Source organism: Orycteropus afer, unplaced genomic scaffold (genome assembly GCF_000298275.1).
Source record: "Orycteropus afer afer isolate SDZICR_OR568_19922 unplaced genomic scaffold, OryAfe1.0 scaffold00099, whole genome shotgun sequence".
Classification (NCBI taxonomy): Eukaryota; Metazoa; Chordata; class Mammalia; order Tubulidentata; family Orycteropodidae; genus Orycteropus; species Orycteropus afer.
Genome location: NW_006921686.1, coordinates 4,514,580 through 4,530,575, shown reverse-complemented (window position 1 = coordinate 4,530,575; position 15,996 = coordinate 4,514,580). Strand labels below are relative to the sequence as shown.

At 58.3% G+C, this 15,996-nt stretch overlaps 3 protein-coding genes across 3 annotated transcripts in view; 1 reads left to right on the top strand and 2 right to left on the bottom strand.

The window, feature by feature from the left end:
- The window catches only part of PPP1R13L (protein phosphatase 1 regulatory subunit 13 like), a 13,201-nt gene extending 11,075 nt beyond the window's left edge, over window positions 1-2,126 (bottom strand). The window contains exons 1-6 of the mRNA XM_042781245.1: window positions 2,072-2,126; window positions 1,825-1,967; window positions 992-1,502; window positions 802-900; window positions 626-717; window positions 1-408 (exon numbers count right to left, since the gene is read on the bottom strand). The exon at window positions 1-408 is cut by the window's left edge and continues 1 nt beyond it. Of these exons, the coding sequence (XP_042637179.1) occupies window positions 1-408; window positions 626-717; window positions 802-900; window positions 992-1,502; window positions 1,825-1,967; window positions 2,072-2,126 (1,308 nt within the window). The remainder of the gene's footprint in view (window positions 409-625; window positions 718-801; window positions 901-991; window positions 1,503-1,824; window positions 1,968-2,071) is intronic.
- An 8,488-nt stretch (window positions 2,127-10,614) lies between these two features.
- Window positions 10,615-12,680, top strand: POLR1G (RNA polymerase I subunit G). Its single transcript, XM_007943070.1, has 3 exons — window positions 10,615-10,636; window positions 10,980-11,121; window positions 11,294-12,680. The coding sequence occupies exons 1-3, from the start codon at window positions 10,615-10,617 to the stop codon at window positions 12,678-12,680; spliced, it is 1,551 nt and encodes a 516-aa protein (XP_007941261.1).
- A 159-nt stretch (window positions 12,681-12,839) lies between these two features.
- Window positions 12,840-15,996, bottom strand: part of ERCC1 (ERCC excision repair 1, endonuclease non-catalytic subunit) — a 20,425-nt gene continuing 17,268 nt past the window's right edge. Inside the window, exons 5-8 of the mRNA XM_007943069.1 lie at window positions 15,264-15,363; window positions 13,509-13,580; window positions 13,238-13,306; window positions 12,840-12,893 (exon numbers count right to left, since the gene is read on the bottom strand). Coding sequence (XP_007941260.1) covers window positions 12,840-12,893; window positions 13,238-13,306; window positions 13,509-13,580; window positions 15,264-15,363 — 295 coding nt within the window. The remainder of the gene's footprint in view (window positions 12,894-13,237; window positions 13,307-13,508; window positions 13,581-15,263; window positions 15,364-15,996) is intronic.

The window sequence follows — 15,996 nt, the reverse complement described above, 5'->3', positions numbered from 1 at the left end:
TTGGGGTTGGGGCTGGGGTTGTGGATGGGGCTGGGGGTGCATTTGGGGCTGGGGGAGAGGCTGGGACTGAGGGGGAGGCTGGGGCTGGGGGGGCAGCTTAGGTGGAGGCGCCCGGGCAAACATGGGGGAGCCAGGGAGTGAGGCCCTGCCGGCCCCATACTCCCAGAAGGCATTCTGCAGCTTGAATATCATGCTGAGTGGAATGGGGCGCTGGCGGGGTGCACTGCGGGGCTGGGGGCTGGAAGGGGGCATGGGGATGCGGCTGACAGGCTGCCAGTTGCGTGGCAAAGTGCCTGCTGGTCCTGCGGAGCCCAGCGAACGCCGGAAGCTGCCCACATCAGAGCGCCTGTCGTTGGCCAGAAGGGACACTTTGTAATTCCGGGGCAAGGTGGCGCTGGTGAGATTGTCCTGAGGGGAGAGAAAAAGGGAAGAGACTCAGGTGGGAGGAAGACGGGAGCGGGAGCAAGGGATGGATGAGAGAGGAGAGAGGTAGAGAGGAAAAAATAAGTCAAGGCAAGTTAGAGGGCCGAGGGCAAGGAAACAAAGCCTGGGAGAGCCAGGAGGGGGGGACTGGCCTTGACCTCCCTATACCCATCCCCCAAGTCCCAGCTTCCGGGCCCCTCACCTTGCCAGCGGCCCCTAGCCCATCCAAGCTACTCTCTCTCCAGGGCAACAGCTGCAGGCCAGGCGAGGCAGGCCTCTGGAAAACATCCAGGCCTGCAGACAGGGGTCCTTAGGGTCAGGGGGCGGGGCCAGGGGCGCCTCGCCTCCCGCCCTCCCCGCCGACCCGTCTGCACGCACGGTCATAATTCGTGGTCTGCGAAGACTTCTTCTCGTATGCCACGTCCAGGTCCGACTCGTTCCAGGCCTTAGGGGGCCGCCGGCGCAGCGTCAGGTCGTCTGGGGAGAGGTTCCGAGTGAGGGCGCGGGCGGAGCTGGCCCCAGGCCCGCATCCTGCCCGCGGCTCCCGGCGTCCGAGCCCCAAGCTTACCTTGAGCTCGCAGGGGCGGTGCGAAGGCGCTGCCGCTGGCGCCCAGCAGGGGGCTCCCGAAGGCCGCCGTCGCGTCGTAGGAGGCGACAGAGGGGCGCGGCGAGGGCCCGCGCTCGGGGAAGAAGGCCTGGGGCCCGTCGGCCAGGGGGCTGCCACGCGGGGAGCCGGCGCGGCCCAGGAAGTCGAAGGGCGTGGGGGGACCCTGCTGGCGCAGCGGGCCCGTCCCGGGACGCGGAGAGGGCGCGCGGCCCAGAGAGCCACCTGCGCCTTCAAAGGCGCGCTGCCGGGGCGAGGGCGCGCGGTCCAGGCTGCTGTAGGCGTCTGGCTGCAGGTAGAGCGGGGTGCGGGGCGACGACGGCCGACCCTTCGGGGACAGCTGACTGTAGGGGAGCAGGGAAGGGGCGCTCTCGGAACGTCCGAAAGAGGTGTCTGCGCTGTCGGTGGGCGCCCTCCGGGGGGATCCGCGGCTGCTCAAGGACTCGGGGACCGGGCTGGAGCTGTACCGGGGCAGCTGTGGGAAGGCCGGGCCATGGAAGGGCACAAGGAGACATAGGGGGGGATAGGTAGAGGGTTAAAATAAGGTCACCGAAGTTCAACCCACGGGAATCAGAGCCCAGTTGAAGAAAGCCCTGAAATCTGAATCGAGGTGCTTTTGTGCAGCCCAGGAAAAGGCTGCTTGCTTTCTGGTATCCTGGTCCTTTCAAGTGTCTGCAAAGTCCACAACCTGCATAACCACATGTGACCGCTTTGCTTGAAAGCCAGGCCTCTAGTCAAAGGTGTGGGGAGAAACTGGCTTTGGAGGCCATGGTGGGGCCCAAGGTGGACCGACTCACCCTAGACGGGGCTCCGGCCTGGGGCCCAGGAAGCGCTGGCGAGTCGGACCACAGCGACTCCAGCTGTTTGGTCAGCTCGTCTACTTTGGCCGCCGCCGTGTCCAGCTCCATCTGCTTCAAGTCCATGTGCTTCATGGCCAGCGCTGGGGGCGAGTGGGAGTGGTAAGAGTGGGCCTCCTGGCAGGGCCCCGCCCCTGCGCCCCCGAAAGCCCTGGCCCAGAAAGCACCGCCCCCTAACCCAGCTCACATTGGAAGTTCAAGTCCAGAAGGTCCCGGGCGCCCTGGAATGCCTCGCTGTCCATGGTGCCGGCTGGAGCGGGACGCCTGCAGGGGGAGGAGCGTCCTCAGACCCCGCCCGTCCAGACCCTGCCCGCAAGGAACCTGGGGCGGTGAGAAGCCGGCCAGCCAGCGTCTTTACGCCCCTTGTTCCGTCCACTGGAAGCGCCTGGCCCTTCTGCTTTCCCAGCCAGGAAATGCTGACTTCTTCAAAGCGCAGTTCACACGCCACCTAGAAGTCCCAGCTCCTCCTAGAAGGCGCCAAACAATTCCCTCTTTACTTGCCTCCTGCCCATCTCTTTATCTCAGTTCTAATAAGTCTTACATCACTCCTTCAACAATTACCTGTCGATTGCCACCTACTATATTATAGTCTCACATTGACAACAACATATTATAGTCTAGGCTTTAGGCTGTAGATAAATCCTAAAGCATTTGACTGCTGAACAGAAGGCTGGCGGTTCAAACCCACCAGCCACTCCACAGAAGGAAGCCTGGGCAATCTACTTCCGTGGTGATACCACCTGGGCAACTAAGGAGAGGTCATTATGAGTAGGATCCGACTCCACAGCAGTGAGTTTGGTTTTTTGGTTATATTATAGTCAAAGGGGCTCTGGTGGTATAATGCCTAAAGCATTTTAGCAGTTCAAACCCACCAGCCACTCCTCAGAAGGAAGACTGGGTAATCTACTTCAGTGTAAAGATTTACTGCCTCTAAAAACCAATAGGGGTCGCTATGAGTTGGAGTCAACTTGATGGCAGTCAGTCAGTCAGTTGCATTATAGTCGAAAGAGCTCTGGTTGGTGTAGTGGTTAAGGCATTTGGCTGCTAATCAAAAGCTCAGTGGTTCAAACCCACCAGCTGCTCCACAGAAGAAAGATGAGGCAGTCTGCTTCCATAAAGATGTACAGCCTTGGAAACCCAATGGAGGTCACTATGAGTCAGAACTGACTCAACAGCAATGAGTTTATATTATACTCGAAACTGTTGTTTTTGTTAGATGCCTTGAGTCAATTTCGAATCATCGTGACCTCGTGTGACAGAGTACAACTGCCTTCATAAGGTTTTTTAGGCTGTAATCTTTATGGGAGCAGATCACCAAGTTCTTTTTTCCAAGAAGTGGCTGAGTGGGTTTGAACCTTCAACCTTTCGGTTAGCCACCAAGGCTCCTCACAGTGAACCTAGGATGTAATAATGTCGTTGTTGTTAGGTGCTGTCGAGTTGGCTCTGACCCATAACAACCCCAAGTACAACAGAAAGAAACACTGGCTGGTCCTGTGCCAGACACAGTCCTTGTTGTACCTGAGCCCATCGTTGCAGCCACTGTGTCAGTCCATCTCGTTGAGGGCCTTCCCCTTTTTCGTTGACCCTCCACTTTACCAAGCATGATATCCTTCTCCAGGGAATGGTCCCTTCTGACAACATGACCAAAGCAGGTGAGACGAAGTCTGACTGTTTTCACCTCCAAGGAGCATTCCGGCTGCACTTCTTCCAGGACAGATTTGTTCGTTCTTCTGACAGTCCATGGTATCTTCAGTATTTTTCACCAACACAATTCAAAGGCATCAACTTTTCTTTGGGCTTCCTTATTCATTGTCCAGCTTTCACATGCACATGAGGTGACTGATAATACTATCACTTGGGTCAGGCGAATCTTGGTCTTCAAAGTCAGGTCTGTACTCTTTCACACTTTAAAGAGGTCCATTTAAAGATCTGCCCAGTGCAATATGATGCCTTTCATCATCATCATCATCATCATCATCATCATATGTCTTTCATAAAAGTAAAAGGTATCAATTATTGAATGCCTACTTTGGACCAGAAGCTGGCTTGATGCTGGGGGTATTTTTAAAATAAGAATTAAGCTGCCTACTGTGTGCTGGGATATGCCAGTTGCTTAGGGTACCAGGTAATTAAAACAACCATCATTCCTTAAGGGCCCACTGCCTTCTAGAACTGTGCTAACTAAGTGCTTTGCACTCAATACTTCATTCAATGGTCAGAACCACCTTAAAAGAACAGCTGCTGTTGAGTCAATTCCAAATGATGCCCGTTCCCAATGTGTCCGAGTAGAACTGTGCTCCACAGGGTTCCCAGGGGCTGATGTTTTGGGACGTGATCGCCAGGCTTTTCTGGGTGACCTGAACCTCCAGGCTTTTGGTTACCAGCCAAGTGTGTCAACGGTTTGCACCACTCAGAGATTCCTAAAACCTCCTTAAAGGCAATTGAGTCCTAGAAACAGGTTCCAGGTCACCCATTAAGAAGTACCTAGTACTGGGCTTCACACCCAGCTCTTAGTTGTTATTCTGGGTCATCGCCACCAGACTGGGGTGGCCCTGGAGAGCAGGGACTGGCCAGCTTCCTCCCGCAGTATCCCTGCCCAGGGGAGGCCTGACTCACACTAACCGACAGTAAGAGGAACAGGGAGTGGCCAGGGTGGATGGGTGTCTGTGGTCACCAGCCCAGTGGGAGGGGGCCAGGCCAGTGCCATCCTCATTCTAGTCACCACGCCCAGCAGCCCCACCACCTCCCGCTGCACCGACCGCTTAGCTTTGGTGATACAGGCGTGGGCAGCAGGGCGGGCTGGGGCATGCCGGTACCGGCCTCTGTCTGGGAAGCCGCAGGAACAGATCCTGTTGGGGCTGGCGGGTCCTCTGGGTGTGTTGGGAGTGTGTGACCTTGGGCTAGGAGTCCCCTCCACTCCTCAGGCCTCAGTTTCCCCACCAGAGAAAGGAGGCGGCAAACCAGCTCTTTTCAGAGACTCTTTCAAACTCTGTGAAGTCCCGAGTCTGAAACTGTAAGAACCTGGAGACTGTGATTATCAAGCCCCACAAACCAAGTTCCGACTCACAGCAACCGCACGTGTTATGGGGTAGAACTGTTCCACAGGCTTTTCTTGGCCGTAGTTAAGGAAGATCACCAACCAGCCTTTTCTTCCATGGCATAGCCAGGTAAGTTCAAACCTCCAATGCTTAGATTAAGTATCAGTTCAAACCATTTGCATCACCCAGCGATGCCTAGTTCAAGTTCTGTTGTTGTTGTGGTTAGGTGCCACCAAGTCAGCTCTGACTCGTAGCAACCCTATCTATGTACAATAGAACAAAACACTGCCCAGTCCTGTGCCAGCCCCATAATCCTTGGTATACCTGAGCCCATCATTGCAGCCACTGTGTCAGTCCATCTCATTGAGGGCTTTCCCCTTTTTCGTTGACCCTCCACTTTACCAAGTACGATATCCTTCTCCAGGGAATGGTCCCTTCTGACAACATGACCAAAGTGGGTGAGACGAAGTCTGTCTGTTTTCACTTCCAAGGAGCATTCCAGCTGCACTTCTTCCAGGACAGATTTGTCAGTTCCTCTGGAAGTCCATGGGACTTGAGATTCTATTCTTGGAAAGTTCAGAGCCCAAGATTCCATCTCTGGAACATTCTCGAATCCTCTGACTTGGGTATTCCAGAGTCCTAGTCCTTGTGCACCATTTTCTATTCCATTTTCTGTCTATCCCAGGATGCCGCTGTCCACACAGTCTAGGTGGGTGTGTGGTCGAGTGCAGTGGGTAAGTCAAACTCCAAAAGTTCGAATCTGGCCCTGCCACCTTTCCATCCTAGCAAGAGGCTTAACCTTCCTGCTTCAGTTTCCTGATACAGTACAATGAGGATAAAAACAGTCCACCTCACAGGACTTTTGTGAGGATCGAACTGGGTGGAAGGTGAAGGAGGAACTCAAGGTTCTGAGAACTGATGCCTCAGAAAGATGTGACAACAATCAAAACTCGGGGCTTTTGGATTCCCAGGAGGTACGCAGGAAGCACTCTGTGCCTGTTAAACTATAAAAATGAACAAGTCTATGGCGGCCTCCGGTGCCAGCAACATTCCTGCAGAGACGGGTTCTTGGGGGATTTCAAGCTTCTCAAAAGTTTAACATTGTGAGATTCCAGCCTGACATCCCTTGGCTTAGGAAATGCCAGCCCTGGGCGTGGGGCCGTTGCAGGGGCTCGTGCGCACCGAGGGAGGGGGTGTTGGGGCCGCCAGGGGGCGCCCCCGGGTCACCACCACCCGACCCCACCCAGGAGGACGGCCGGCGCCTGAGCTCAGGTCCCCGGAATGCACGGCGGGCCCGGGCAGGTGCGGCACCGTCCCGGCGGCTGGGAAGCGGGGGCCGGGCGGGGCGCGGGGGCGGCGCGGGCTACGCCTCTGCTCGCAGGCCCCTACCCCAGCTCTCCAGCCCTGGGTCTCCTCCCAGGGTCCCTGTCCAGCTCCAGCTCCCTCTCCGGTCGGTCGGCTCCCTGCCACACCCAGGTTCCCCCCCCACCTCTCCACACTCTCCCCCTCCCCTGGCTGCCCCTCCCTTCCACCTCTACCACTCCTTCGCTGTCTCTCCTGCACCCTAGCCAGGTTCTTTGGGGTTAAGGTTCCCGAGGTCTTCCTGGAGGAGTCATCCTCAGCAGGAACCAGGCCAGAGCGCCAGGCAGGGCTGGGAACCCTGAGAATCCCACAGCTCTACTGGGGCCCAGCGGCCCCGCCCTCTGTGGGACTTGTTTTCAGCGTGTGTGGAACAAAGGCCTTTTCCTCTCTCGTCCTCCACCTTAGGCTAGTTGTTTGGCTTCTCTGTGCCTCGGTCTCCTCCTGAGTATTACGAAGGGATTACTATCTTCATCTCAAAGGGCCATGAAGTCTGTGTGACCTAATTTACATACTGGGTTTGAATGATGCAAGGGGTGAAATAAAGCTCACACATTAAAAAAAAAAAAAAAAAAAAAGCGTTGTCAGGTTGATTCCGACTCACAGCGATCCTGTAAGACAGAGTAGAACTGCCCCATAGAGTTTCAAAAGCTGTCAATCTTTGCAAAAACCGACTGCACATCTGTTTTCCTTGGACTGGCTGGTGGATTCAAACCACTGACATTTTGGTCAGCAGCAGAGAGCCTAACCACTGCGCTACCAAACCCCACTGCCTTCCAGTTGATTCCGACTCATAGTGACTACACAGAGAAGATTAATGACCTGTCCTCCTCGCCTGCCCATGAAGCTGACACAGGATCTGATACATCAAGAGGGCTGAAGACCCAAAGTGTTGATTTTTCTCCCGAAAAGAGCCCCTTCAACTTTTTCTGAGATTCTAAAAGTCCTGAGTTTGACCCCCTAGGTCTCCCCTCCTTGAGCCCTGGGATGTCAGTAGCACTAATTCCCCAGTCTTCCTGAGTTCTGGCCAGTCATCGACCCCAATAACTTAGGGACAAGGGCTGGGGGAGTCCTTGAAGATTCCAGAGAGAGGGAAGCAGAAGTCCGGGCTGTGGGCTGCGGGCTGCGTCTGCTCTCCGGTCTGAGTTTCCCCACTGGAGCAGGGAGGAGTCAGTAGTTCTTGGAGTTGACAAAGCTCCCTCAGCAGCAGTGAGATGGCTGGGCAAGTGCCCGAGATGTCTGACAACAGGGCCCATCTTGTCTACCCCCCTGATCATTGATGCCAGCCCGGAGCTTGGCACACCCTGAGCCCTGGCTTGGCAGCCACAGTTATTATTTTTAATTCCATCTCGGACTATCACCAACTGCCCTTCAGGCCCTGACACTAGGAAGTGCACTCTGTCAGCTCTCATCCCAACCTCCTGCCTCCCCCACCCCCTTGTTTAATCCCCTACATGACACACAGATGGGGGTGGAGGGATGGGGGACGACAGAGGGAGGGGCCGGGCCAGGCCCTCCCCCAGCCTCAAGGACAAGCAGACACTTCCAGAATTAGCCCCTCTCCCTCCCTTATCTCCCGTGCTAGCTCAGGTCACCCAGAGGGGGCTGGAGGTGACATTTCTCACCTCAGGGTCAGGGCAAGGAGCCCTGGGAGGGAGAAGGTTAGTCAGAAAATCTGGTGGGAGTGGATGGAGCCCTTTGCGTCAGAGAGGGGGATTTGAAATCCTGGCCCCCAACTCTGCTTCCTGTGTGACCGCTCTGAGACTCGGTTTACCCTTTCCTCTCTGATAATGTGCCAGTGCCCCGCCACACAAGCCTCCCAGAATCCTACTCTGTGTTCTGGAATTCTGCCCTGGGTTCCAGAACGCCCCCTGCAAACCCCAGCTATTTCCCACCCATCGTGGGGCAATAGGAGGCCCCCCGCCCCCGCCAGGGGGCGCCCTGGGGCGGAGGTCCGTCCTCTGGTTCGGCAGGTCTGACGCCCCGGTTAATGACATGTTGGGGTTCGCGCTGCAGCACAGCGGAGGCCGGAGAGCTACCTCGCCCCCCCCCGCCCGCACCCCAGGGCCGGGAGGAGAGCGCCAGGACACCGTCTTCAGAGAGACCCCGGGTCCTTGGCCCGCTGTACTGTAGACACCCAGGTTCCACTATTCCTACCTCGCCCCTAATTCCGATCAGACCTCTAAAGACTCCCCAGAGAAAGTAGCTGGAAGGCGGGCAGGGATGGCCGCCCATCCCAGACTGCCAGGACTCCCCGCCTCCCAATTCTGCCCAAGGCTCAGGGATCCAAGACCTCACTTCTGTTCCAGCTCTCAGATTTCCGAGCGCCCCTCATTCCTGGGACTCGGGAATCCTAGCTCCAACGTCTCCCCGGGACCAAGGAGTCCGAGCCCAACATTCTGTTAACTCAGCCGTCCAAGTGCCCCTTCCTTCCGCCCAGTAAACCAGGAGTGCGAATTCTCGCCTTCCAGGGACCCAGGCGTCTGCGTACCCCCAAGTCCGCCCCAGGACCCGGAGTCCGAGTCCCTTCCCAGTCCTCCCAGGGACTCGAGTGTCTGGCTCCTCTCAAGCCGCTGGACCCCAGGGGAGTGGAACTCACGGATCCCAGGCAGATCCTGGCACTGGGGGGCTCCCTCCGGCTCCGGCTCTGGCTGCTGGCAGCGGAGGACGGGGCGGGGCGGGCGCCTGGAACAGGTTAGACTACGTAATTCAGGCAGGAGGGAGGCGGGCCCGGGAGGGGAGGGGGAGCCGGGGTCGCCTCGAGCATTTTGGGACTTGTAGTCTCGGAGGGACAGGTCGCAGATTGACACGTCTCATTCGGATTCAGCTGGAGTCCATTTCACAGATAGGAAGGGCAAGATCCAGAGGCCGAGAGCGACTTGGCCAGGTAGGCACAGGAGCAGAGGGCAGTGTTCCCGCGAACCTACCCCACCCCTGGGCCAGGCTGTTCCATCCTTCCTGACTGAAGGCTTGGACGCCACCAAAGGAGTAGAAGGTTAGAAGCTGGAGGAGGCTCCCATGCCCCGCCTCTAAGGCGAGAAAAGCGCCCAGCTAAATCAGTATTCTTTTGAATATCAATCTCCCCGTCGGTTAAAAAGGGCAGGTTGGATTGCCCAGCAACAGTTCCCAGAATGGGAAGCTGAGACTACAACCCCCAGCAGCTTCCGCGGCGGACGTCTGTTACGCCTTCCTTGGGTCTTCTGGGAGTTGTAGTTCCGGAGCCAGCAGGGACAGCGCCCCGTCGTCTCGCCCACGCGCGGAAACTGTCTGGAGATCCGAGCAGAGGGAGCGCTATCCTCTCCCCTGATCCTCCCGCCTGTCTAGGAATCCTCTCCCGCCCTAGGGAGGAGGGGGCGCCCCAATTCTAAAGGAGGATCCGAAATCTCAGCAGAGGGGGCGGGGAGCGGTGCTGACACACTGCCCAGGAATGCAGTCGGGTCACCCTGTCTAGCCACCGTCCCGCGGCTCCGCCCGCTGCCCCACGCAGCGCAGTCCCCGCGGGAAGGGGCGTGAGTGTCTCCCCCAAGTCCACGTCCACGTGGTATTGTTTACACGGGCGCCGGGACTCCCTTCCTCAAAGCCGTCGAGAATGTCCCCACGTTCGAGACTAATCCTCAAAGGCATCTACCGGTCTCCTTTGATCCACAAGCCCCACCCCTCAACCTCCACGCCCCACGCGTGTCCGGCCGCAGGTCCCGAGGCTCCGCCTCCAGATCCCAGGCTCCGCCCCCTGGCTGGTCCTCCCCTAGCATTTCCCGCTCCCGCGAGCCTGGAGGCCCCGCCCTTGACTGGTACTTAACGCCCTCGGAAGAGATTACTCCCATTCCTTCATTTTCCCACCTCTCCCACTCAAGTCCTGAATTTCTGAGGCATCTCAGTCTCTCCTATAGAGATTCTAACACTGTTAACAAGCACAGATCCTCTAACTAGGCCTCTTACCTGTTTAAGAATTCAGACCAATCGATCTTGTTTCTTTAAAAGTTAAGTCCTATCCCTAGAGCTGCTCCTTTAAGGCGCTGGTGGGGCAAGTCACATCTGAGAGACGGTGGGGAGAGACCCGCTAGGAGTGAGGCTCGGACTCCCGCTGAGAAGTTACTGAGCCACTTTCGGGAGGTGATTTTCAAGAAAAGACATTTTCCTCGGTTGTCCGTTCTGCATAGGTGGAAACATTGTCCTGCTCTACTCATAGAACGAGCAGGCTCAGAGAGACTCCCCTCACGAGCAGCGCCACTTGGACGCTCCCGATAAGGCCCCGCCCCTTCGGTTCCACGTGGTCGGCGGCGGGGCTCTAGCGGGTCTAACCACCTGATCTGCGTGCCGTAGGGGTCCCGGCATGGCGGAAGCCGCGTCTGATGGTGAGCCGCTGTGGGGCGAGTTGACAGGGTGTGAGGCGGGGCGGACAAACTAGGAGACAAAGGGCATCCTGGAGAGTTTGGGCGGAGAGGAGCCACTCTCGCAGACGGGACTGGGGAGGTGGGTGGCTTCGGAGAGAGGGATCTTGGGAGCAGTACCAGTGAGAAGGGCGCCCCCAGGGACTGAATCGGTGGAGATAGGGGCACCCCGGGCTTACAAGCAGGGGAAGCCAGGTAGGGGCCTGGAATACTCAAAAGGTTGAGGTCAGTGGGCCGCAGGAAGCCTCGTCTGGAAGATCAGACGGGTAGGAAAGTGCCAGCAGCTTCTACTTCCTCCCCTCGGCAGGTGCTGCGCGGTTCTCTTGTCCCCCCAACTTCGCTGCGACGCCCCCAGCCTCAGAACTCCCTCGTGTCTCCTTGGAGGCGCTGGCAGACCCAGATACGGAGCTGTGGCTTATCCGAGCCCCTGCGGACTTCGCCCCAGATTGGTGAGTGGTCCCATGCTACCTCCTGGGAACACTCCCCACCCCGAAGGCTGAGCTTGGGGCTGGAGTTTAGAGGCTGTGCCCGAGGGGCCTAGGAATGCTGCTTGTCTGTGCCTCCTCCCTGCCCCACCAGTAGAACCTGACCAGGCCTCTGCTCTCTCCTTCCTCCCTGCAGCCTCAATGGACGCGTCGTGCCTCTCTCTGGCTCCCAGATCGTGAAGGGCAAGTTGGCAGGGAAGCGACGTCGTTACCGAGTCCTCAGCTGCAGGGATCCCCAGGCTGTAGAAGCCACCCTGCTGGCCCCCTCAGCCAAGACAGATGGTGGACTGACGTGTGCCCCGACCCCCCAGGGCAGCATAAGGATCTTTGAGGGTCTCCAAGAATCCCTGCCAGGGACCCCTCTGCAGCCCATTCCATCCAGTCCCCCACCCCAGATCCCCCCTGGTCTGAGGCCTCGGTTCGCCGCCTTTGGAGGCAGCCTCCCAGTCACAGGGCCTGGGGCTGCGTTGGCCCTGAAGACACCAGCCACTGGGAAGAAGAAAAAGAGGAGGCAGCTGTTGGACGCCTCTGTCCCTCAGGAGGCAGTGAATGGGCACGGGACCCTGGAGGTGGACACAGCTTTGGGGTCCCCAGAGATGCATGTGGGGAAGAAGAAGAAGAAGAAACAGCAACAAGAAGTGGCGGTGATGGGGCTGCTGGCGAAAGAGCCGGAAGCTGACACGCCGGAGGCCCTGGGAGCGCCATTACCTTCCACAACCAAGAAGCAGAAGAGGCAACTCAGAGAGGCAGAAGCGGTCAAACTAGAAACGGGGATGGCAGAGCCAGAAGCAGAGATGGTGAAGCCGGAACTGACCGAACCTCTGGAAGAGATGGTCCTCCCCGCCGCAAAGACGAGGCAGAAGGGGACGGCAGGGGTGGGGCCGGTGCAGGCGGGCACAGCCGAGCCTCGGCCGCAGGTGGGGGTGGAGCTGCAAGGAGAAGCCATGCTTTCGCCCTCCACGAAGAAGAGGAAGAAGGCAAAGGGGCAACTAGTGAGGCCGGAGGCGGGGATTGAGACGGGGAAGCCAGAGACGAGATGCCTGGAGCTCCGTGGGGAGCCGATGGGGCCTGAACTGCCGGTGCCTGGCGAGCCTCTGACTGTGGCAGCTGAGGCGTCCGCCAAAAAGAGGAGGAAAAAGGACAACGGGCTAATTGTGATGACGGAGCCATGCGACGAGGTGACGGAGCCTGAGCGGCCGGCGGACACGCAGCCTCAGGCAGCTCCGGCATCCACCAAGAAGAAGAAGGAGAGAAGGCAGAAGGTGACGGAGGCAGGGACCGAGAGGGCTGATGTCCCAGGGGCCCTGGCGGAGCCGGCGCTGCCAGGTCCGGGGGAGTCCGAGGCGCAGGTGACTGCGGCATCCGCCACGAAGAGGAGGAAGCTTCAGCGAGACCAGGAGGGTGGGAGGCCAGGGACGGGGCCCCAGGAGGAGATGCCAGAGTCCAATTGGGAGCCTGGGGAGGTGGCCACGGGAGGGAGGGAGAGGAAGCGGAAGAAGGACCTGCAGCAGGATCCCGTGTAGTGTCCTCTGGGGACGCAGACGACAGCAAGCGACGAGGTGAAGGTGGCCCTGGGCCTGTGAGGAAGGCCAGAGCCAGAGGACGAAGCCCGCCCCGGCGCCTGCCCCAGCCACACCCGGCAGCAGCCTGGGAGGGGAAACGCTTTATTAAGACAGCTGGGGTCATCGGGGCACTTTCAAGAAGGGCTCGTGGAAGACATCAAACAGCCTCCGGGCCTGGGTGGGAGGGAGAAAAACAAGAGCCCAGTCATTAAATGAGCCGTTTGTGTGACACACTGGAGTGCGGGAATGTTCGTGTGACACACTGGAGTGCGGGAATGTTCGTGTGACACACTGGAGTGCGGGAATGTTCGTGTGACACACTGGAGTGTGGGAATGTTCCTCGGCACCGTTTTTTTGCCCCGCCAGTTAGGAGCCCCCTGGGGTCCATCTCAGACTGGCTGTGTGAGGCTGGGCTGTCCTCGCGCCCCAGGCCTCAGTTTTCCCCATCTGTAGGAGGGTACTCTGGAACCTTGGGGCTCTGGGGACCCTTTGCACCCTAACCCCCCCAGCACTCTTACCTTCTGGGGCCCCAGGCCTGGGCACAAGGCCAGGTCTTCCCGCGATGCAGCAATGAGCTGTTCCAGAGACTGAGGGAGGTGGGAATGAGGGGTCAGAGGTGAGCACAGACCCTGTCCTGCCCCAGCTGATGGGGGGGGGGGCGCTAAGATGCAGGGAGGGCCTGTTAAGACTAGGGGCCAGCTGGGAAGGTGGAAGGCAACTGGGTGGGGGGCTTCTTAGCAAAAGCCAGGGGCTAGAAACACCTCTGGAGGCAGGGGAGTCGCTCCTTACCCCAAAAGTGGCCAGGAGGGTCTGACTGTCTGTTTTGTTGACTGATTTCACGGTGGTCAGACATTCGGTCACCTGGAGAGGTGGGGGAGGTAGGTGGGAGAGGGAAGGGGGGAGAGGGAGCCCGTGGGGCCAGGGCTGGCTCACTGCCGGATCCCCAGGCTGCCCCGTGTGCAGAAGGCACCCAGTAGAGTTCCCCTGTCTTGACTGAAAGCGGTCATCACAGAGGGACCCCAGCTGACGGGTCGGTCACATGGTGAGATAAAAGTCATTGATCTGGAGGTTCTGGTTCTGCTGAGGGAAGGATGGCCTTGGGGTCAGACCTGGGTTCAAAACCAGGCCCCACACCTGTTCCCTGTAACATGCGGAACATGGAAGCTGACCTCTCTGGGCCTCCGCTTTGGGGCAAGTAACCAAACCAGCTGCCGTCCAGTCCGTTCTGCCTCACAGCAACCCCACATGTATCGGAGCAGAACTGCGCGTGCTCCGTACATTCTTCGTGGCTGATTTCTTGGGACATGGTTGCCAGGCCTCTGTTCTGAGGCACCCCTGGGTGGCCTCAAACCGCCAACTTCCCGGTCAGCAGCCATCACGGGTCCTAATAGTACCCTCCTCAGGGCTGCTGTGGCCGTCACTGACGTGCGCTGAGAAGGCCGCTGGCCCACAGTGGGTGTTGACAACTTACGCAGTGGTGGCTAACGTGCACCTCGTGTGACAGCCCCAGTCCAGTTCCCCACCCTGCCAGTTCCTGGCTGTGTGACACTGGGTGAGTCACTTCACGGCCCTTCCTCCCCTCGAAGGGAGGCTCTCACTGAATGACTGTGAACTAGGTGGCTGAGCTAACGTGCCTAGAATGAAGCCAAAGCTTCGGACACAGGAGCTGTTGACACAAGGCCTGACAGTGACTAGCTCCCTGCCCCGTTAGCGTGTTCCAGAAGGACCCCCCGGAGAGGCATCAGTGCAGGGTTCCTCACCAGGACGCTGTCCTGGAGCCCAGACTCAACAATTCACTCAGCAAGCACCCCCTGGGACGTCCAGTAGCTCCCAGTGCAGTAGGGGAGACAGACTTGTTCTCAGACGGTGAGGACCCAGAGTGGGCAGGGCTGGGAGAGGGGACGACGGGGCTGTGGGACCCAAAGGGGAAAACCTGGACCAGCCTGAGGTCAGGGAAGACTTCCTGGAGGAAGGGGCCTCTGAGCTGAGGTTAGGGATGGAATCAGGCAGAGGGTACAGAATGGGCAGATGCTTGGAGGAGCAAGTTAGGCACAGAAGGACGGTGTAACCAGTGCGAGGCTACAAGGGCACTGGGGAGAATGGGGCCGGCCGGACAGACACAGTTCCTACCAAGTCAATTCTGACTCGGGCGACCCCATGTGTGCAGAGTAGAACCGCTCCATGGAGTTGCCAGGACTGATCACCACGCCTTTCTTCCGAGGCACCTCGGGGTGGGTTCAAAACGCCAACCTTTCAGTTAGTAGTTGAGCCGCCGTTTGAGTGGCTGGAGGCTCCTGCTGGGAGAGCATGAAGCGGGAAGCCTGGGCTCTGGCCGGGCACACTGGGAGCCACCAAAGGGTCTACAGCGGGGGGGGGGCCCTGTGGCTGCAGTGTGGCTTGTGAGGCTGGGGATGTCTCAGGACAGGAGAGGCCTGGGGGGTAGATGGATGTGACCTGAGGTCAGAATGAAAGCTCAACCACCCGGGAGCTGGGGGAGGCCCGGCAGGGACATGAGGTGCCTGGGCGGGAGGTGGGCAGCCTCACCCGGGAGACAAAGTTCTGCTCCAGCCGCTCCATCAGCAGATCCGCCGGCTTCTGCTCGTAGGCCTTGTAGGTCTCCAGGTACCGCCCAGCCTCCTCGGGGCTGCAGTGAGAGGACACGCGGGTCAGCCAGGGGGAGAGGTTGGAGGGTGTCATATTTGAGTTCAGTTTCATTACCCAAAACCCAGTGCCATCAAGTTGATTCTGAGGACAGAGTAGAACTGTCCCATAGGGTTTCCAAGGCTGTCAATCTTGACCAAAGCTCACTGTCTCATCTTTCTCCCGCTAAGCGGCTGGTGGGTTCGAACCATCGACCTTTTGGTTAGCAGCCCAGTGCTTTAACCACAGCCCCACCAGAGTTCCCTGGGTTTCATTACAGTTGTTACAACTGCTGGCGCTAAAAGTTCCAAACTTTATAGAAAAATTAACATTTTCAGCCCTCCCTCCCTGCAAATGCACCTGGGGTAACCTCTGCTAACTTATCATTAACACCTCTCTTCTGGCTAGCAGGTCCAGGCAGGCCTCACTTCCTGTCTGGGTGACACTACTGTGTGTCAGTGAGTCAAGTCCAACTCGTAACGACCCTACAGGACAAGAGTGGAACTGCCCCATAGGGTTCCAAGGCTGTAATCTTTACGGCATGCGGTGTAGTAAATTACTTAGTGTGGCTTTTCTACCCATAAGTCTTGGTAAACTCCAAGGTGGGAATTGCTATTAGCAACTGAGGAGATCCTGA